At 36.3% G+C, this 23,389-nt stretch overlaps 1 protein-coding gene across 1 annotated transcript in view; it reads left to right on the top strand.

The window, feature by feature from the left end:
* The window catches only part of MALRD1 (MAM and LDL receptor class A domain containing 1), a 592,374-nt gene that overhangs the window by 218,017 nt on the left and 350,968 nt on the right, over positions 1 to 23,389 (top strand). The window contains 3 exon segments of the mRNA XM_032621667.1: positions 12,613 to 12,769; positions 17,104 to 17,214; positions 20,931 to 21,144. Coding sequence (XP_032477558.1) covers positions 12,613 to 12,769; positions 17,104 to 17,214; positions 20,931 to 21,144 — 482 coding nt within the window.

The raw sequence follows: 23,389 nt of genomic DNA, 5'->3' as shown, positions 1-23,389 counted from the left end.
TTCGAGATCTTGGATCACCTTTACTATCATTACTCTGAATTCTTTTTCAGGTAGGCTGCCCACCTCCTCTTCACTTTGTGTCTCCCTGCCACAACCATGATGAGGCAGAGAGGGAAGGGGATGGGGTTGTGGGAATAAATACCCTGAATGCTCTTTCCTTCCACCCTACAGTCTTCTGCCGGTGTCTCACACCAGCCAATTCTAATTGGAAGTTAGAAGCTAATGGAACCTGGGTGATTCATTCTATAGCAGTCTTCAGAGTTGGGGCTGTTCTGCAATAGTAGAGTGATAAAACAGACAGTTAATGAAGGGAAAGGTGTGCTTGGATTTGCTTTTCTAAAGTTATTGGTAACAGTGACTGACTGGAGTAGCATGTCACTTTGTGCTTGGTAGCTATTCCATTGTTGAAATACTCTAAGTGATGAGTAAGGCGTGAAATTAGGAAGGACAAAAAAGAGGAATGGCTATATGATTTGATGTAATACATGTATCACATGAATGCAGTACAGCTGGATTAATTGGAAATGTAAGGCAAAAAACAAAGAGCTGCTAACGAGCACTGTTAGTTTTTAACTTGGAAGCCAGGGTTGGCAGAAGTCCAACCCAAGGTTGGACTTTCTGTGGGAACAGAAAAAGATACCTGATTTTGTTTTTGAGTTCTTTAGCAAATATCCAAGTCGATGTTCTTCATTGCCTTAGCTTGGTATTGTAATTTTTTTGTTGTTTCCAACTTTATTGAGATAAAACTGACATATAACATTGTGTAAGCTTAGGTTGTACAATGTAATGATTCTACATATGTATACATATTGCAAAATGATTACCAGAGTAAGGTTAGTTAATACATCCATCATTAAGATGTTTTCTTGTCTGACTCAGGCTCCTTATTTTGGTCTCATCATCAACAGCCCACTCTCCCGTTCATCCAGCAAATCTATTTATTCTCTAAATGTGACTCTCTGTCATGCCATGGTACTTTCATTCGACAATCTCCTAACCATCTTTTCAATCTTAGTTGAAAGTCAGGTTTTCTGGGAAACTTTCACTGATCCCTCTCTCCAGTCAAATCCAAATAGTTCTTCTTTGGGCATTAGCTGTAGTACAGCACGTGTCCCAGGATACCACCAATGTTAATTTACTTGTCTAACTCCTTCATGATACTGTAAGTATCTCAAGGAAAAGGGTGCTGACAATTTGACTGTTTTATAACACCTACCATAGTGCTGGTCTCATACCAAGTGACTGTGAGAAAAGAGGAGTGATGAAAAGATAAGACAACACAGTTGAAACATTTAATATTTGGACCAATGTAGGAGTCCTTAAAAGATAAAGTGAAGCTGAAAGCAAAACCAGAGGAGATTGGTGGCAATAATAAAATTTTGAGGATAAAATTAGTTCTCTTTTCTAAGCTGCTATAGATAGAATTATAGTGCTTTTATGGATTATTTCCTGATCTGTTATGTTTTTAACTCATATGCATGGATATATTACTTTTATTAACTTTGGATGCATTTTACATGGGATGTATGCAGTTTCTTGTAAAAGAGAAGAAAGACACAGAAAAATATCTTGACCTAGAATTTCTTTGGGGAAATCACTAAGTTTAAAATAAAAATTTCTCATATTCTCTTTAAAGTGGGATCTAAATTTCCTGCCAGGGATTAGTTTTCAGTCTCTTTTAAGTTAAATACAAAGTTTTCTAACCAAACACAGTTATACTGTTGGTTAGGATGTCATGAACTCAAAATAGTATTCTGGGAAAGCTTTTAGTGAGTTAATTAGAAAACGTAGGTTTTAAAAATTAAATGATTTTTATTTTATTTACTATTAAATTATTTTTTAATTTAAATATTAAATTCAGTAATTCAGCTTTTATCAACAAAATTTCTGAAACATAAATATGGACACCCAGTAGTTCTAATCAATAGAATTTGTGTATTTCAAAGTCTGGTGTAAAATGAAAGGACATGAGAGGCTTTTTATAGAGTAGAAAAATCTGCTCCAGAATTATCCTGGACTAGACCCATTCACTATTCATGTTCCATTCAAAAAAGATTTCCCTCTTAACAGCACTTAACTGTCATAGCTTGTACCATTTCTGTTTCATTACTAGCATTGCCTTAGTATAGATTCCAGTTGTGATATTCTGTATTCACGTTATTAGAAAAACAGAATCAGCCACAGAACACTGTGGTAGTGTTTGTTTACTTTTTCAAATGCTTCTAACATGATCTCCATCTTTTATATATTCAGAATTTAGATTGCCCTTTCCATCACAGACCAGTGATACTACAAATAACTGATAACAGCAGTTGCTGATGAGCAATGCTGTAGAATAATGTAAAGGTCAAAGAATGATAATTCATGATCATCCTTAACAAAGTATACAGGTGTTAAAATACTGGTGTTGAACTCTGGTGGCAGCTCACAGAGAAGAAATGGCACAACATGAATCCCCTTTGATAATGTGATTGTGAGGAGGTTAAGAACCAGAACCAAATCATCTGCTCTCTCTACAGATGCACAAATCTGAGGGTCAGCTTTCTATGTGTAACACAGGAGAGCAGGTAGTTTCAGACATCATAGCTGCTTCTTACTCATGCTTTATTATTAATCTGTAGTACAGTGTGGTGTTTTAGAAAACAATGGTGCAAAGGGAGAAGTGTTTAATCTCAAGGCATCATAGGTTTAATCATCTTGAAAAATATTCAAATACAGAAATCATTTAAATTTTGAGCATAGGACAGCTCACTTTTTTTCAGACCCTGGTAATGTTGAAGGAGTCAGAATATGACTGGAAATCCTGACTCATTTGCATACTTGTGATTTTCATTTACATCTGACAAGCCTATTACCTGTTAACGTAGACTGCTTGTACATAGATTTTATCCCCTTGACATTAGCAGGCTTATACTGATTTTAGATTATGGAATAAGCCAAACTGCTTTTCAAAGGAAGATTTTCCAAGCAGTTGTTATCTCTCCATTACAGATATTACTTTTTTGAGACAGAGTGCTATACGTCTGCTTACTCTCATTTCTCCTTTGACTTTCAATTCCTATATTCCTACAGCTAAATTAACTAGCCAATAGATAAGAAAGGAAGCTGGAATATAGCTGGGCTTCTCAATCTTTTTCATGACATGGAACCTATAGAAAATGATAATACTGGTAACATCCACTGGGTAAATTAGAGATTTGAGGGCATACTTATATATATGATACTTAAGATAAAAAGTCTTTATGTTTTCTTTATATAATTATGGTAAGAGGAATAAAGCAAAGTATTGGAAGATATTAAATATTGGATTTGAATAGAGCTAATGCTTTTTCTCTCCTGAAAGGTGATAAGATCTTTAATTTGCTTCCTAATAAAATAAATCTTTAAAAATTTTTTATTATGATAAAATATATGTAACATAAAATTTTACATAACAAGCATTTCTTTCTCCACATTCTTGACAACATTTATTTTTTGTTTTGTTTTACGATAGCCAAGATAATGGGTGTGAAGTCATATCACATTGCGGTTTTGATTTGCATCTCCCTAATGCTAGTGACATTGACCATCTTCCTATGTGCTTATTGGCAATTTGCATATCTGTTAAATTCTTTTGCTCACTTTGAATTGGGTTTTTTGTTGTTGAGTTGTAGGAGTTCTTATATATTCTGGATATTAATCTCTTATCAGACTATGATTTGCAAATATTTTCTCAGATTCTGTGTGTTGACTTTTCACTCTGTTGATAGTGTTCGTTGATGCACAAAATCTTTAATTTTGATGTAGTTCAATTTATCTATTTTTTCTTTTGTTGCCTTTGCTTTTGGGGTCATATCTAAGAAATAGCTGCCAAATGCAATGTCATGAGACTTTTCCCCTAGGCTTTGTTCTGAGAGTTTTATAGCTCTTATGTTTAGGGTTGTGATTTAGTCTGAGTTAATATTTGTGTATGATATAAGGTAAAGGTCCAACTTCATTATTTTGCATATGCGTATCTTACTGTTCTTTTGCCTGCTGTTTGTGTTCATCTTTGATAAAGGGGTCTTGAAGTCTCTAACAACGATGGATTCATTTATTTCTGTTTGCAGTTTTATTCGTTTTTGCCTCACTTTGGCACTCTGTTGTTAGGCTCAGATATGTTGAGGATTGTTATGTCTTCTTGAACTATTGAACTTTTTGTCATTATGTAATACCTTCCTTATCCCTGATAACTTTCTTTACTTTGAAGTCTCTTTTGTCTGGAGCAAATAGAGTTTTCATTCACACTTACATGTGAGTAAATTCTTGCATAAATATGAGTCATTTCTTATAACTATGATGCGTTTTTTTAATTTTAAAATTATTTTAAAATTCTCAAAAATTTAAATTATTCTAACTTGTTTCGAAAGCTAGGTCAAAAAATTTTATTAAAAGGTGTTTAGTGATTCTCAAACACAAGTCATTAGTATTTTTTATTTACTCAGCTGAGAAATACTTATTGAGTACTTACCATGTGCCAGACTGTTTTTGGTGTTGTTCAAATACATTAGGGATGTATGAGTTAAAAAAAAAAAAGAATATAATGGCTACAGTTCTTGTCTACAGAACTCCTGAAGGACTATTTACATCAAACTGTGTGTGTGTGTTTGTGTGTGTGTGTGTGTGTGTGTTTAAATGGAACCCTTGAGTTGTGCCCTGTGTTTCTCAAATACACTCGACTAAGAAATTCAACCCATAATTCTCCCAACCATTTTCTCCTCCTCCCCCTCCTCCCCCTCCTCCCCCTCCTCCTCCTCCTCTTTCTTCTTCTTCTTCCTCTTCTTCCTCTTCCTCCTCCTCCTCTTCTTCTTCTTCTTCTCCTTCTCCTTCTCCACCTTCTCCTTCTAATTCTTCTTCTCCTTGTTCTCCTTCCCCTTCTTCTCCTTCTCCTCTCTTCCTCTCTTTCTTCTTCCTCATTTCTCCTTCCTTCCCCCTCCTCTTCTTCTTCTTCTCCTCCTTCTACTATTAGAACATAGGAGCTGTTTTCTACACACTACGTAATGGAAAACGAGGTATTGTAATAACAAATGTCAAAAAATTCTTTAATCTTATAGTTATTTTCCCCACAGTGTTTATTTTAGGAAGGACAATAAAGCTTGAATAGCTGTTTTTCTATTCCTTTTGGATTAGTGCCTTGATTTAACAACTTGGAATTGTAAATACTCTTAAATGTTAGTGTCAGTGGTTTTGAGCAGTGGGTCTCAAAATTTAGCATGCAGCAGAATAAGCTGAAACAATTTTTTTTGGGGGGGGGGGGTATGCAGACCTCTCACTGTTGTGGCCTCTCCCGTTGCGGAGCACAGGCTCCGGACGCGCAGGCTCAGCGGCCATGGCTCACAGGCCCAGCCGCTCCGCGGCATGTGGGATCTTCCCGGACCGGGGCACGAACCCGCGTCCACTGCATCGGCAGGCGGACTCTCGACCACTGCGCCACCAGGGGAGCCCCTGAAACAATTTTTAAACAGATTGCTGAGCCCTACTCCAGAGTCCCTGATTCAGTAGGTCTGAGATAGGGCCCAAGAATTGGCACTTTAAATAAGTTTCCAGGTGATGCTGATGCTGCTGGTCCAGGCACCATCCTTAGAGGACAACTAGTTTAGAGTATAAAATATGGGGAGATGAATCTAACTCCAGTCCTGACTTCAGTATTTACCAAGGGAATTACCATTGGCAAATTGTTTAATTTTAGATATCTCATGTATGAAATACTAATGTATAATCCTACCTTCTTAGGTTTGTTGCGAGTATCAAATAATAAACTATTATTTAATACTCCCTAATTTAAAGACATACTAATTTAAAGACTGATTCTAAAAATTCCCATATTTTATACATTGTAGAAGCTAGTGTTTCTTTGACCTGAAATCTATTTAACAGAGAATATACATATTTTAGTGAGCCTTCTGAATTCCTGTTTTGGAATTAGATCATAAATAAATATAGCTACATTGTGTAACTTCTTAGAGTTTTAAATTTGTCAGTTGGTTTTTTTTAAAAATGTGTTTCTTCTTGCCTCACAAAGAGCTATTCTCCAGTGAATGTCGTACAATATTGAAACAAGAACCATGGGTGCTCCTAATTAAAGTAATTGACTGTAATACCTTTGTTATTGAATTTGAATTGGTGAAACAGGTGGTTATATAAAATTTCAACAAATGCTTTTTCTTCATTTTTGGTTTCATAAGACTAGGAAAGAGAAATCCAAAAGCTGCTAAAATTGTAAATCCTTTTTCAAAATTGAGATGCAAATTGTATGTGTAAAGGAGAATTTTGTTATAGAAAAGCAAGAAATATCTCCTGCTTATTTAGCAACATATTCAGGAAATATTTATTAAGCACCAATTGAGTTTAAGCCATTTTATAAGGTATTCTAGATACTTTAATAAATAAGATAAAATATGTGTCTTGGTATATTTATGATCTAGTGGGGCATATAACTTCATATTCAGTGAATTAAAATCTAATATGAAAAATGCATCTGAAAAGTTATGTATAGGGCTTCCCTGGTGGCACAGTGGTTGAGAGTCCGCCTTCTGATGCAGGGGACGTGGGTTCGTGCCCCAGTCTGGGAGGATCCCACATGCCGCGGAGCGGCTGGGCCTGTGAGCCATGGCCGCTGAGCCTGCGCATCTGGAGCCTGCGCTCCGCAACGGGAGAGGCCACAACAATGAGAGGCCCGCGTACCGCAAAAAAAAAATAATAATAAAATAAAATAAAAAGTTATGTATAAAATGATATGGAATTCTTAAGTGAGGGGTGATTTTGAATCAGGGGATTTTGAGTGTAGGAATTTAAGAAGGCTTGGAAATGAGAGTGTACTTGAGATATGTTGTGGAAGGTAAATCCAAGTAGTATAGGGGAAAGACCAAGTGTAGAGGTTATATGTGTGCTCAGGAGAAAGACCAGTGTAAGGGAGACAGAGAAAATAAAGTACATGATGTATCCAAGTAACTGCATGAACCTATATGATGGGTATAGATCTCGGTGTCTGAGTAAAGTAATATGTGAAAGATGAAGCTGGATATTAGTATAGAAAGTTATTTCTCAGATCCTGATGAATTGAGAGTTTTATCCATAGAATGGTGGTGAACAAATTATGGCCTGTGGGCCAATTCTGGTCTGATGCCTGTTTTTGTTAATATAGTTGTATTGGGAACATGGCTATAATCATTCATTTAAGCAGTCCATAGATGCTTTTATGCCACAAAGAGCTGATAACTGTAACAAAGACCGTATGGCCCCCAAAGCCTAAAATATTTACCGTATGGCCTTTACAGAAAAATATTCTCTGATCCCGGTTATATACCAATTCAGTATGAAAGACCACTCTGGGTGATCTCGGAGAAGACAGCAGTGAGTGGTCCTGAAGGGAGATCTTAGTTTCCTGCCCAGGAATTGAACCTGGGTAGCCTGGATGAAAACCAGGAATCCTAGCCACTAGACCACCAGGGGCTAGGGGCTAGAAGCAAAGTGGCCCTAGCTCTTTCCCCCATTTGAAAGCAAGAATGTTTTAAGGAGGTAAAAACTGTAAAAACAGGTACAAAGTTTATTATTGGAGACACAGCATAACATGTGGGAGAGCACACAAACAGTTTGTTTATTTAAGACAGCAGCAAGGCAGAAACACACATCCAGAGAGAAAGGGTATGGTGTCCTCTCTAAGAAGGAGAACAGTAAGTCAGAAGCAAAGCAGGGATACACACCTGGAGGGGACTGGGGGCATCCTGAATGAGGAGTGCCGTAAAGACGTGATTTAATTCACTTACACAGGACAGTCCTTCCAGGTCTTTGTTTACCTTCGGCCAATTTTCTCGTGTTTTTTTCACACCTGAATGTTTCCAGGACCGTCCCCAACATGCGTGCTCAACTTTTTGCTAAGATTGATCCCACCACAGAGGCCTGTGGGTGCATGTGCACACATATTATGGGGTGGTGCCCCCCTCCCTTTTTGCCCCCCAAGAAGCCTTCCTGCACCTGTGCAGAGGGAAGTCTTCCTTGACCTCAGGAGTGGGCACCTTATCTCTTTACTTCAGCGGAGCTCAGCTTCTGCCACTAGCTTTGTCCTTGGAGTTCCTGGGTGAGAACAAAGCTTCAATTTTACTCCACTTCACAAGCACCAGCTGTCTGGCCCGGGGGCCCATCTATCTCCCACCTCCTGTGGACTGTTAGTTACAAATACATAACCATATAAAAGAGCTTGCACCAGAATGCAAATTAATTCACTGCTTCAATTATCAAGAAAGTCTCACTATGAAAAAAAGTGTCAGCTGATCTGACAGTGTGTGTAATGAATTGATGTGTACTTTACTGTGGCTTCTTATTTACTTGCAATCCAGGAACATACAGTTTAGTTCAAGAATCTCACTTTGAGTCAGTAAAGGTGTGTTGAAGGTTTCTAGCAGGATGGTAGGATCAGATGTGTATTATAAAGGACCAATAAGGTGAGATAGAAACTTTTTTGTTTGTCTCTTCTGCAATACTCCAGCAGAGTCTAGAGGGTGTGTGTGGAATTTTGGAGTCCGACAGAGCCGGTTTCAAACCTTGGTTGGTGGGGTGGGAGGATGGAGGGGAAGCATGCCTTGACGTTCAAGAAGGAATGTTCCTTTTTCCTTAATTTATATTCTAAAAATCCCACATAAGAACTCTGAGTGTTCCGTCTTATTTAAGAAGCTCCAGCAGTTGGTGGGTCAGACCGTGGAGTTGGTGGGAGGGGCGGGGAGCAGTTGCACATAGCAAGGTTGGTGCACCACAGACACGAGGGTAATACTGTGGAAACCCCTAGGAGGATTGTACTGTTGAACAGTTTGTATTTTCTGTTTCTCACGAAAGTAATCAAGTTCATGACAACTTTCAGTAGCTCATATCCCATCAGGTACGTTATAACAGCCTACATCATCATAATCAATCACAGGCTATATCTCAACCCAGAGGATAAGCCTGAAGAATGTGTCCCTTATACTGTACAAGTATTAAAGGTCAGTTGACCTAACTCAAGAATATTTTTATTTGTCCATGCAAGGGTATTTTTTCTTATTAATTTAATTAGGGTGAATACCCAGGAGATTCTCAAATAAGGGGGAAAAATGTCAATTTTTAAATTGCTTAATTTGTGTAATATTAAGACTTTAGAAACTGATTATCCTATGAGGCTTAGGCAACGTTCTTTAAAACAGCTTGGACTATAAATCAGATCTCTTTTAATAAATGACTTTTTAATGACTTATACATCATCGCCTGGGATCTTTATTTTCGCAACACCTGAGTGTAAAGCACTGCTTTCTTTAAACCTTTACTACTGTGTGGTTTATGATGTGTTTTGTTAGGAAAGGTATATTTCTATAAAACATCCTCCTTCCAGCCCTGTTTGAGAAGTGACAATTTGAGGGCTGGGAGAGAGATGCTGATACTTTATGAGTGACAGCACCGTTAGGTGTGATCATTACTGCTGTATTCATCCCAGGAGGGCAGTTGATTTCCTTTGCAGGTACATGCTCAGATAATCTCATCTCAGACATAGGCAAGTGTTCATATAATTCTTCATTTTTCCATTAGGAATCATGCATGCATGATGTGCCCCCAGTTAATGCATAAAAGACTGGCGACCGAATGATACACTTTTACACTAGTACGGTGTTTGTGGGGCAGTGTAAAAGCACAGATGCAGTTTTGTTATCTGCATTTTTCAAATTGATCTCCTGGCATGTCTCCCTTTTTTCGTTTTCCTTGCAGTTGAAATATATATATTTCAAGGATATATAATTATAAAGAATTGTTTCAATAATTTATTTTAAATTTATTATTGTGACTGAATTTTCTCAAGTTATACTGTATTGGGGAAATTAAACATTAGCATTTTTCATCGTGTAGTTTCTGGGAAATTAGTACAGGGACCTCCAGTTGAAGAACCATTGAGTAGATGCTTTTATCATTACTAGAATTGTGACTTTTAGTCACTTAATTCTTCCATGGTCTCTAACATTGTTCTGTCTTTTTATTTTTTTTTTCTCCCCCAGCCTGGAATATATTATTATCAACTTTTCCTGTGTAATTTTATCTGACTCTACAGTTCTGTCACTCCATTGGTCTATTTATTTCCACATGTGCTGTACTGATTTTAAACTACCTTGTGTATTTTGTTTATCAAGTACTTTTGGAGAGTCTACTGTGAACCAGGCACTGTGTAGGAAAGAAAATAGCCGTGGCCCCCAAACAAAGATAAAAACATATTAGCATTTGGGGACATTTCATTCTGTTCTTCCTTGTATGTGTGTAGTTATATAATATGTATGTATAAAGACATACACACACTACAAACACACAGGCATTGTTGAACGTCTGGCATAGTGCATGACATATAGTAGATAGTAAGTGTAACATTCGTTAAATGGGATGCAAATGTTTTCTCCCATTCACTGGTTGGCCTTGATCATCATATTGGTATCTCTGATAAACTGAAATCCTTAATTTGAATACAGTCCTATTTTTTGTATTTCCCGTTATGGATAGTAATCCTTATATATTATTAAAAATTAATTCTCAGTCTCATATCATGAAGATATTGTTATGTATCTTAGGCAAGCTTTGTTGTTTTACCTTTCACATTTCAGGTACATTCTACCTGCAGTTTATTATTTTTGAATGCTGTGAAATAGGGGTCAAGGTTTGTTTTTTCCCCACAAGGCTACCTAATTTATTCAATCCACATTGAAAAGATTGTCCTTTCCTTCACTGCTCTGAAGAGCTAAGCTTTTCATAAGTCAGATGTATAAATATATGTAGAATTTTCAGGACTCTTTTATCCATTTCTCTGGCCCATTTTTCCGTCTTTACTTCAATACCACCCTGTCTTGATTGTTCTACCATTATAATGAATCAGTATCTGATAGAGTAAATTGTCTAACTTTGTTCTCCTTTGTGATAAAATTGGCTATTCTTAGTCCTTTGGATTTCCATATTAAGCTTAGAATCAGTTTGTCAATTTGGGGGAAAATATATCTACTAAAAATTGTGCTGGATCACAGTGAATCTGTGAACCAATGAAGAATTCATGTATTCATCTTTGTTCTCAGCATCTGTGGGGTCCCGGGATATTAAACACACACAAGGAACAAAGCTGGAACTTTTTATTCATTGACACACAATTCAGACAAATTAATATAATAATCCTAGCTCTTAAAAGCAGTCCTAATTCATACCCTGTGTAGTTCACAGGGCACCAAGTTCTTTATTAGCAGCAACTAATGACTTAAACATAACCACAAATCACAACTACCATTTATTAAATATGTAAGATGGGCGAGTACTGGGATAGAAAGTCCACTTATTCTATTTCTAACTCCTAGTAGTAACATGGAGCTATCCTGTTTTATAAATGAAGAAACCAATAGGTTCAGAGAGGTTGAATAACCTGCCTAATGTTGCCCGTCTAGTAAGTGCTGAGGTCAGAGGCCAGCCCTGCCATGTCTTTTGCCCACAGCACATTCCCAGTGCCTTGGACAAGTAACACTGGAAAGACTGACTCAGTAAATACGTGGTGACTGAATGAATACCTCTCTCTTTCTCTCCATCTATTTTCTATTAATGATTCATGTCTTTCCTCAAAAAAAAAGATAAAACTTTCAAAATGGTTTTAATAAGTAGCAAGTTTAAACTCCATGGTACTAGTATCACATGTGGTGAAAAAGTGGTGTGAAATATAATTAATCAAAGAAATTAAAGAGTGCCAGAATGTCCGAATTTTGAGGAATCACTTCCTTATTTAATATTTCAAAAATAGCATGTCTTTAATGTTTTATTATCTCTTTTTTGAATTGGTAATTAAAGTGGGGGCATAAACTCTATCCCTTATGGCAAGATTACATTGATATTTAAGTGTTTCCATCATTATTTTCCCTCTCTGGTTTGGAACTAGGGGAAAAAAAAGACACACTTTAAAAATTATCTACCCACTTAAGCCAGATGATGGAGAGACTTGAGTCCTGATAACAGTGTTTGTGCCCCTGGATCCAACTGTGCCTGAAGCTAGTGTATCCCCTGTACTTTTCAGTTATGTGAACTAATAAATACCCTTCTTTACTTAAAACAACATTGAAAGGTTATCTACCTGCTTATTAAAATATGTTTAAGTAAAACTTACCTAAATTAATAGATAAAATAAATTTGAACCTGAAAGCCTTTTAGACCAGTGAGTAGAACTCCAAGACAGCTTCCTTTCTCTTTTTCATACTTTAATTATTTATATTTTTGTTCTTTTTATGCCTCTTCTAAATGTATTCAATGCTTCAATGTCTCATTTTACCCACATAAAAAAACTACAAAACTGATCAGAGTATCAGCAGTATCATTATAAAAAAATCAACCAAGTTATTACATATTAGACCTAATGATTTCAACCTTTACCATAATTTTTGTACATTGTACCAATGGACACATGGATTCAAAATCAAAATAGTAGAGTTATTTATGTATCACCATCGTTCTAAAAACATTGTTATACTTTTCGGAGAAATTTTAGAACAATAAAATATGGTTAATGACAAACTGTATTTTATGATTTTCTTTTTTTACCTGATAAATGCATCATTCTTTCCCCAGAAATACCGCAGATGGCTGGTACCTGTATGCTGATAGCTCAAATGGAAAGTTTGGTGACATGGCTGACATCCTCACTCCTGTTATTTCACGCACGGGACCAAAATGTACCCTGGTGTTCTGGACTCATATGAATGGTGCCACAGTTGGTTCTCTCCAGGTACTGCTTAGGCAATTGCATTTTCTGAATTTCTTCTACAAAAATTCATATTGTATAATTTAGTGTTATTAAAATATGTAATCTGCTAATAAATGAAAATGGACAGTTTATCAATACTTCACTGGTTTGAAAACAGTATGATTGAAAAAAAGCTTTAGTAGAATTGGACCTGAATGGCTAATAGGTTTTCTTTAAACTATTCTATTTATGATTATGGTCTTTATTCTGAGGTTGCAGCTTCTGTGTAATACTGTTTTACCCTTGAAATATGTCATATAGGTTTCAGTATCAATATTCTGAGAATAACACAATCAAATGATATATACATTTTGGTGATATTCGGATGTGCCTTCTTGCTGTCTTTGATATAGTGGTGCTACATTCTCCAATATTCTCTTTCAAATTGTTTTTTTGTAAAAAAAGAAATTAAATTGTTTCATACTCACAAAAGGTTGCAAGAATCTCACAGACAACTGCATTCTACCTTTCACTCAGAGATTCTGGTTTTTTGCCCATTGTCCCAATAACATCTTTTATAGGAAAAATTGAGTTGAATACAGAATTACTTATCACACTCCATTGTTATTTCTTTCTAGTGTCTTTATTTTTTATAAATTTATTTATTTTTATTTTATTTTTGGCTGTGTTGGGTCTTTGTTGTTGCATGCGGGCTTTCTCTAGTTGTGGCAAGCAGGGGGGCTACTCTTTGTTATGGTGCACAGGCTTCTCGTTGCAGTGGCTTCTCGTTGTGGGGCACAGGCTCTAGGCGCGCAGGCTTCAGTCGTGTGGCACGTGGGCTCAGTAGTTGTGGCTCGCAGGCTCTAGAGCTCAGGCTCAGTAGTTGTGGCACATGGGCTTAGTTGCTCCGTGGCATGTGGGATCTTCCCGCACCAGGGATGGAACCCGTGTCCCCTGCATTGGCAGGTGGATTCTCAACCACCACACCACCAGGGAAGTCCCTAGTGTCTTTAAAACTGAAGTAATTCCTTCATTTCCCTTAAACTTTATGATCTTGATATTTTAAAAGGTTATAATCCAGTCATTTTGTGAAACGTCCTTCAAATTGGATTTGTTCAATGTTAAGCATGTTTTTCCCTTTAATACCACCAATACTGTATTATTTTTATTGTATCCCATTGGTTAGTACATGATGTCTATTGGTCTCAGTACTTTTGTTCCCTTTGTTATCAATAAATATTTTGTGATGAGATATTTTGAGCATATGTAAAATCCTGATCTCAACTCAATTATACCCACTAATTTTTGCTTCCTTTAGTATTTTTTGCCACATTAATTTTACTATGATGATTGCCTATTTGTGTCTAACTCCATTATTCTGTCTACATTTGTAGGTTGGTTTTCTCTTGTTAGAAAAATTCTCCATTTATTGATTTATATCAGTGTGGACTCATGGATTCCTATTTTATCCAATTTGTTGTCAACACTATTACTATTTATTGGTTCTTACATTGTCCCAGATTCAGTTATAGGAGACCCTTTAAACTGATTTCTATGTCTCTTTGACAAGTCCAATCATTCTTTGATCATTTCCCTTCTTTCTGGCCAAGAAGATGTTCCAGACTCATCTTTTTGTTATCCTGTTCCATCCCTGGAGGTAACTATTTTTCCAGGGGGTCCTGGTTTCTTTTAGATGACTAAGTTATACGGACAAAACAGAAAGAGGTTCTGCAATTTTAATGCAGATCCCCTAGATCCTGTCTTCCCCTATTAGACATGCCTTATATAATAGATAAGGTTTGTAAGTATATGTATAGACACATCATTTACACAGAGAAGCCAACTCAATTTTGAAGCATCTCCATTTATACTCTGTTTCATAGCTTACGTGACATTTTCCAAGAAGCCATGTCTGAAAAATAAATCCCCAGATTTCAGAATTGTTTACATGAGCAGTTTTAGACCAGGGATATCTCGCTAAAAGCAGCCATAGATAAGGTCTCTCCCCCTGTCAAATAGCATTAATTTGTTTTCCAAAAAGTCTATGTTTAGTATATTTGCAAAGAGATTACACTTGGGCTACCTGCTCTATTTTTCCCCAATAAATAGAAATAGACTGCAGATCAGCTTAACCACTTCTTTCCTAGTAGCTTGATGTAATTTTAATATTAGGGTTTTTTTTTTATTTTTTAACTGTCTTATTCTACGATTTTCCTGGCCATATTAAATATTATTTTCCTCCCCAAATTAGATAAACATATTTTTTAAATGCTGTTACTTTCTTTTAATTGGAAACATGTTAAATTTATAAAGTAATTTTGGAAGAATAGTTTTATTTGTTATAGGTGAGACTTCTCACCAAAAACAGTTTAAGAGTAAACTTGTTTGTGTATATGTATGTGTGCATGTTTAATAATCTGAAAGTATCCAAGTAGTCTTGTGGATTGATGTGACAATTTACCATTTGTGTCTCACTGAGTTTTTAAAAATGGTTTTAGACAAAACAATCAATACAGCTAACTACAGGGTTTGCATCAGAAAAATGAGAATTACTTACCAGGTATATTTTGTGGTTGAGATTAATTATCTAAAATAGGCTTTCATTTTTTCAGAATAAGATTTTGTGTTAGTAGATGAAAAACTATAAAACAACCTTAAAATTTTATAAGTAGTTAATTATAAAATAATTAAAATGGTAATACATATGATCCTTATTTCGTGCACAGCTGAGTAAAATAACATTAAATGTTGCATTACTATGTTGCATGAACACAGTTTTCCTTAGTGATTTGTGTATAGAGCAGTATTCATACAAAGAAGATCTAATTCCTATACATTCTTTTTAGTATCCTTCAAAAAAGATTTTTATATTTTTTAGAAATTCTATTTTCTTGACTTTAATAATATGTTGATTCAACTTGAATTCAAGAATTTAGTGATATCTTTGCTAGCCACATACGACTTTGTATATGACTCTAGAAACTCTAGCTCTATAAAAATAACCATTTGCATTTAATTTTTTAAAATAAATTTATTTATTTAATTTTGGCTGCGTTGGGTCTTTGTTGCTGCGCACGGGCTTCCTCTAGTTGCACCGAGCAGGGGCTATTCTTCGCTGCAGTGCGTGGGCTTCCCATTGCTGTGGCTTCTCTTGTTGCAGAGCACGGGCTCTAGGCGCATGGGCTTCAGTAGGTGTGGCGTGAGGGCTCAGTAGTTGTGGCTCATGGGCTCTAGAGCACAGGCTTAGTAGTTGTGGCACACGGGCTTAGTTGCTCCGTGGCATGTGGGATCTTCCCGGACCAAGGGTCGAACCCGTGTCCCCTGCATTGGCAGGCGGATTCGTAACCACTGCAGCACCAGGGAAGTCCACTGCATTTAATTTTTAAAAAACTGATCATGAAAGCATTCAAAGTTACCTTCACTTTCAAAAGTCAAAACCTCCCCAAACCCTTTATGTGAATAATGAATTGGTTACACACATTGTATTGTTAAAAATTAGTGGTGTACAGGGAGATCAGCTCGTTGCTTTGTGACCACCTAGAGGGGTGGGATAGCGAGGGTGGGAGGGAGGGAGACACAAGAGGGAAGAGATATGGGAACATATGTATATGTATAACTGATTCACTTTGTTATAAAGCAGAAACTAACACACCATTGTAAAGCAATTATACTCCAATAAAGATGTAAAAAAAATAGTGTTGTGAAATAATTAAATACATCATCTAAGTCAGTTATTTTAAAATGTGGAACTCTACTGCTCTTCCCTATTTAATTACTTTCTTCATGGCTCATTTTGTGTCATTCTAAAAGAAGAGCCATGATAATTTGTTTGCTGAGATGATTCTCAATTTCCCTTTAGAATGAGGGTCCGTTTGTTGGGTGGGGAGCTCTTGCTGGCTTAGGTGAGTTAGGTGCCCACTCACATCACCCATATGTGCTGTTGGAATTGAACGGACTCCCATTGTAACGTCACCATCCCCACTGAACCTAATGTCATTCTCAAAACTGTGGTCAGTAAACAATTCTGTGCTTTTCATGTGACTGCATGAATATTATTTAATATTGAGACTTCCAATTGTTCTTGCTGTCAGATTTTTAAAAACTAAGGTAGTTAAGAGTTCTTAATCAAATGGAGCCAGGTAACTTCAGACTTGACTGACAGATATTCATGCACAACTTTATTACACAAAGCTCATGAGGTACCCTGGGGACACAGTGCTGTTCTAGAAAACAGCACTAATGAAAAATGTCTGAGCTTTTCTCTCAGGGATTCATGTAGATATTAAAATGAAAAAAAATTACTGGGAGAATTCTATGTGTTTAGAATTTGTCAAGGTAACATATTTCAGCACTTCTTACTTGATTTGTCTCTGCAGGTACTCAGCAAGATAGACAATGTTACTTCTAAACTGTGGGCTCAAAGCGGACAGCAAGGTGCACAGTGGAAAAAAATAGAGGTGTTTTTAGGCGTTCATTCGCATATACAGGTTTGTAATCCAAGTATTTAGGTGATGATTGAGTTTTGTTGATTCTTTAATTTTAATTTATTTCCTCTACCCCTTGTCTTCTTGTCTCTCTTTCCCTTTCTGATGTGCTGTATGAACGCTCACCACTCCGTACAGCATTTTCCATAAGGAATTTGCGGTTCTGAAATGCCCCAATTTTTTTTCCCAAAGAGGCAACCATTTTTCTAGGAACATCTCATTTTAGTGGCAACCATCTCCTGCCTCCACAATCAGGCTCCTACATATTAAGAACACCTCCCACTATTTTGCAAATATATTCTCAGAGACTGCAGAGTAATTACATTAGTTTATTTCAAACCCAATTAAAGAGACCTTTGAAAGCACACTATATTGTTGAACCTTATTAGAGAAAATAGATTTACCTGACTGAAAAATATTTTCAGAGGCACAAAATTGGGTGATGCTGTATTTGTCTTCATGTAGATTACAATAATATTAGGAGGATAAGACCTAAAGATAAAGGAAAAGAACAAATAATACATAGAATAAAAGGTTTAAACTGAAAGTAATTATATGCCAAGATATTTAGCGTGAAGTTTATTTTTTTATGGATTATCAGGAAAACAGGAGCTCCATGGATGTGTGTGTTTTCTGCTTTTGGAGTTTTTGCTTGTTTTGTTTTGTTTTGTTTTTGACAGAAGGGGTGTTTATTGGAAGGTAAAGCTTAGCTATTAAGATTTAAGATTAGATAAGGGAGAGTGGGAATCCAGAGCCATTTATGTCAGAGAACATTTTTTCTTAGTCGTAACTGCACAGGGCTTAATTCCTTGAATTTAGAGCCACTTATCTATAGATACAAGCTATAATATCTTTGCTAATTATACAGAGGACTGGAAATGCAGTATGTAGCAAGAGTAACCAAATCAGCTGTGAATATTCAGTAACTGTATCTACAATCACATGCCATATCTGATAGATCAGCCCCTTTCAACTCCACTGGAAGCACAGGCTAGATACAGCTGTTTAAAGGCATTGATACAACATTATCCCCAATTTCTTAGAATGTTAGCTATAATAAATCCCATATATTTTTGACCTCTTGCTGGGACCCAGTTTTCTTATGGGTCATTTGCAGATAATTTAGGAAATGGATAAGAAGTAAGTTCAACCTGAAGAAGAAAAGACTGGACAGCAGTTTAGTGGCCTTGCCTTATGAAATTTATTGTTAAGAGGATTCCACCTGTTTAACCTCCAAGACCTTTTAACTGAGGCAAGAAGAGTCATGAGCAAGAACATGCAGAAGGCTGTGCTGCTGCCAGGCGTCGGCTTCCACTTCAGGCAGTGAATTCTTAACTAGTCTACGCAAGTAGAACATTTGCATGGTAAAATCATGTTCAGAACAACATTAAGGGCTTCCCTGGTGGCACAGTGGTTGAGAGTCTGCCTGCCGATGCAGGGGACGCGGGTTCGTGCCCCGGTCCAGGAAGATCCCACATGCCGCGGAGCGGCTGGGCCCGTGAGCCATGGCCGCTGAGCCTGCGAGTCCGGAGCCTGTGCTCCGCAACGGGAGAGGCCACAACAGTGCGAGGCCCGCGTACCGCAAAAAAACAAAACAAAACAAACAAAAACAAACAAACAAAAAAAAACATTAAGAGGGATTTAAGCAGAGGAATCAACTATTAATTTAGTCTTTCTGAAATTTAATTTTTCACATTGAAATTTGAAGAGAAATACGCCCATGTTGTTTGACTCTTAAAATGAAATATTAATGGTTTCTGAATATTTGATGTTTAATGTGATTCATTCATTCCTTCAGTAAAAACATATCAAGAACCGACTATGTGCAACCACCTTACTATGCACTGGAGAAATAGTAGTGAGACACACATACTATCCATGGTCCTTCCATTTTTACAGTATCAGTCCCTTTAGCCTCAGAAACATGAGCGCCTTTAACCCTTGAGTAAAAGTATACAGCATTGGGTAGTTTTCACAGTTATATTTGGGAACCCCCAATTTAAACATAGCATTTAATTATGATAATTTTTATAACTACAGCAATCACATACCTGGCACTTACTAAGTGCTAAGTTCTGTTCTATGAACAAAAAATTTACTCCTGTAACTGTATGAGGTACCTACCTTTATTACCTGCATTTATAGATTAGGCACAGAAATACCTAGAACTTGGATAACTTGCCCTACTTATATAACTACAATGGCAGTGATACGCTTTAAACACAGGCAGGTCATCTACAAGTCCGTAATACAAATGCTGTGCTCTATTGCTTCCTAAATTTTACAAAATGATTGACCCAGCTTTTATTTTACCAGAAAAAAATATATCATAATTGCTCTTGAAAAAAAGTTTAATCACATTCAGTATTAAAGTCTATGGAATCTTAACCAACATCGTGTGGCATTGGATTATCTGATTTCTTAATCACAGAGCACTGTCTCACAGATTTAAATTAAATGTTCAGATATATCCAGATAATACAGTACCTTTTTCAATTTGTGTATCCATGTTTTTCTTGGGCTCAATTTTCTTATAAAAGAGTTGTAGTTATTATTCTTTCTAGTTTCACCTCGTCTTAATCACATCCAAGCTCTTAATCTATCTTACGAATTTATTTTTCTTTTCCAGCACATCTTCTCTGAAGAAAACAAATGTATGCCTTTTATGTCAATTTGATACATGAATTTATGTAAAAATTGTACATTTATTTGCTTTTTTATAATAATGTGAAAGGCATGATTTTCAGTTATTCTATTCTCTCATCTTAAAAGGAAAACAACTAGGTTTTCATACAATAGTATAAAAGCATAACACATCTTAAGGAAAAACTACTTCTTTCAAGAAAAGTAATTGATTAGATTTGGTAAAAAGATGTTTGGGAGTTTGATGACAACTATTTTGTATAAAAATCATGGAGGTAAATAGGTATTTCTTGTTAATGCATCTCTAATTGTCCTAAATTTACTTTAAAATATATGAATATTTCTTATGCTAACACACAAATACATATTTAACTTGCAGGCAAATTCAGTAGAAGCTGTCTGAATTAGTTTCACTTTGAAAACTTTAGTGCGTCCTGTGACTGTTTTTCATCAGTTCTATCAAAGTCTGTAGACGTGGGATCTCACTGTCCAGCAGTGGCACACAGGAGGATTTCATTCATCACATACATTAATCAAAGGCACACCACCATCATTTCAAGTCCAAAGATGCGGCCAATTAAAAACATTCATGGTTTTGAGGTTTGACATATTTTCGATTTCAAATAGTTGAGTTGAACAGATCAGAGGAATGGCAAGAAGTGGATGAAATAAGGTAAAAGATATGCTTGCATCTTCTGTCTCTTGGTGCATTCCGTCACCTGGTTGACCTCCTGCTTCCACGTGTGATGAGGCTGTCAGAAGTGAGCAGGTTTTGTTTTGGGTCTGCGAGTTGCAGAGGCTGCAGTGGTAGGTGACTCCTGCCAGTTTCTTAGGCCCTGTATCCTAAAAATCTAGACAAGAGACAATGGTGTTGCCACTCCCACATCCTTACCTGTTGAGTGTGGTAGAGATCTTCGATATCCCTCAAACTTCCTGGGTCAGTTTCATCGTAGGGATTACGGGGTCATTTTTATCAGATTCAAGCCCTTATGTTCTGTACTGTACTTACTGTTTGCCCCAAGTTTTGGATTCCTGATGGACGAGTCAACTGATACTGGCTTTATTTTTTTTTAAAGGTTGTCTTCAGGGCAAAACGTGGTATCAGTTACATAGGAGATGTAGCAGTGGATGATATTTCCTTTCAAGATTGTTCCCCCCTACTTAGCACAGACAGAACGTGTACGGCTCAAGAATTCACATGCGCTAACAAGCACTGCGTTGCCAGGGACGAGCTGTGTGATTTTGTGAACGATTGTGCTGATAATTCAGATGAGACTCCTTTCATCTGTGGTGAGTGGAAGTGTTCTGTCTCCTTACTTTTGCCTTTGTCTCCCACAACCTTCCTCTGTGCAATGGGTTCATTGATGAAAAATACAGAGTATATATAACACAGCAGCCAAGGCAGGTAAGGTGATTTAACCATTTAAGTACATTCCTTTCTCCCTCTCAGTACTTAATTTAGAACCGAAAGTCATTTAAAACTAATCAATGGCTTTCTGTTTGTATGTGAAGAATTGGAGATTAACTGGAAAACAGGTGTCTTCAAAGACAAACGGTATGCAAACAAGTATTTTCCATATGAAATACATTTTTGGAAAGAAGGCAAGCAAAACGTCCATAAACGGCAATTCACGTAAGGTTGACAAGCCTTTGTGCTTTGACGGATTTCAGGGAGTTGTCATTCCCTTGGGTCAATTATGAGCTGGGATAAGTGGCTAAAAAAACAAAAAATCAATATCCAGATAATGTATAAAATAGACAACGTGATCTCCTAAGGGAAACACATATCAGCTGTGTAATACTGTTACAAGAGATCAACTCATAATAAACGGCACCTACTAAAATATCCTTAGCTAAATGGGCCATATGTGCTCATTCAGGGAATTCTGTAAAATCATGGAACACAGTGCGTGGTTGCCTCATTTCACTGCAAATGAAGTGAATACAAATTGTCAGAATTAAGGTTGACAAATTATTCCACTGTTACCAATAATAATTTCTGAGCTAGCGTACTACAGTTTGATCTCTTTTTTGCCTCTTGAAACCAAATCTGGAATCACAAGAACCACGTCAGTATATTAAGAGCTCACATTTACATAGAACTTTTAACTTTCAAAGCCCTTCTATCTACTGATCTCCACTTGATCTTCACAGAAACCCGACGGGTAAGTGGGAGAGATATTATTAGTGCATTCCATGGATAAAGCTGCTGAACAAGAGTGGCTAAGATTTGGTCAAATTTCATAAAACTGGTACTGACAGAGTTGATCCTAGTTTCCAGGTACTTTGATTTATGATTCACTGCTTTGCCCAAGCCACCGTACCACTTCTGTGTACAGCTGAATCTTAGGAAAACCAAAAAAGTTGTGGATGTAGAAATCCTGTGTATATCGAATAACTATTTGTTTCTTCAAGTGTGGATTATATCTTATAATATCAATTATTACTATTATATGAACCAAGCAAAACTGTTTGGCTAATCTTGTATTCTGTATTAATTTTTACCTTTATCTTATGAATATTTTTGCTGCGTTTTTAGTTATTTTCTGCATCAAATGCTTTTACATTTTCTTCATTGCCATTTTCATTTGAGTATCTCACAAATCTATTAGCTAATCAGTCGAACAGAACAGATACTATGCTTTTGAATTTTATTTGTCATGTTGCCAACTTATCTCTTTCCCAAGATATGATTTAATGCAATTTTTTCAGGGTTTAAAGTATTTTATTTCTGGCTAAATTTTCCTTGAACTCTTTGTATTTAGATAATAACTTTGCAAATATTTCTAGGAATCCTCTATCTGTGTTTGGGAGGGTATACTGATATACTAAGAGGGTCAGAGAAATGTACTGAAATTTATTGTCTTGGTAGTTCTTTTGTATGGAAAATAAAGACAAAAGTAATTACAAGCCCTTGGAGGGAAAGTTTTATCAGAAGCTGCTTTCTGGTGAACTGATTGCCAAATCACTGTAACATTTGAATGGGGCTGTGATATCAGTAATACTGGAGCAAGAGAGATGAATTAGTTCCAGATATTATATAAGAAGAAGAAAATTTTTTCAGCTCCTTAGAACAAATAAACAACCAAAAAGTTGGAACAAACCTTAAAAGTAACCCACATTTTGATATTGGTTCTTATTACATGAATATAATTTCTTTTTATATAACACTGCTTATTTTATTATGTATTTAAAAATTCAATTGTATTCCTACGTTAATGGTTTTAAATGTTTTAATTATAGAGTGGCTAGAGCCTGCTATATGAAATATGAGTGCTGTTATTTTTCCTGCATATACTATAAACTTTGATTCTTAATTAGACCCAGAAGAATAGGAAGAAAAACTTTAAAAAAAAATCACCCATAGCAACTGATCTCAGAAGTTTGGCTGATAACCAACCAAGAATTTAGGCTTAGGTTTCATGATCTTTGGAACTTGTGTGAGGTTTTTTTGGTTTGTTGTTTTTTTTTGTTTTTTTGTGTGTGAGAAGTCTAAGTAAAGGCTGAACATGTATCACAACCCTAAAAAAACATC

Source organism: Phocoena sinus, chromosome 2 (assembly GCF_008692025.1).
Source record: "Phocoena sinus isolate mPhoSin1 chromosome 2, mPhoSin1.pri, whole genome shotgun sequence".
Taxonomy (NCBI): domain Eukaryota; kingdom Metazoa; phylum Chordata; class Mammalia; order Artiodactyla; family Phocoenidae; genus Phocoena; species Phocoena sinus.
Note: the sequence above shows the minus strand (reverse complement) of the source record. Positions and strands in the feature narration are given on the sequence as shown.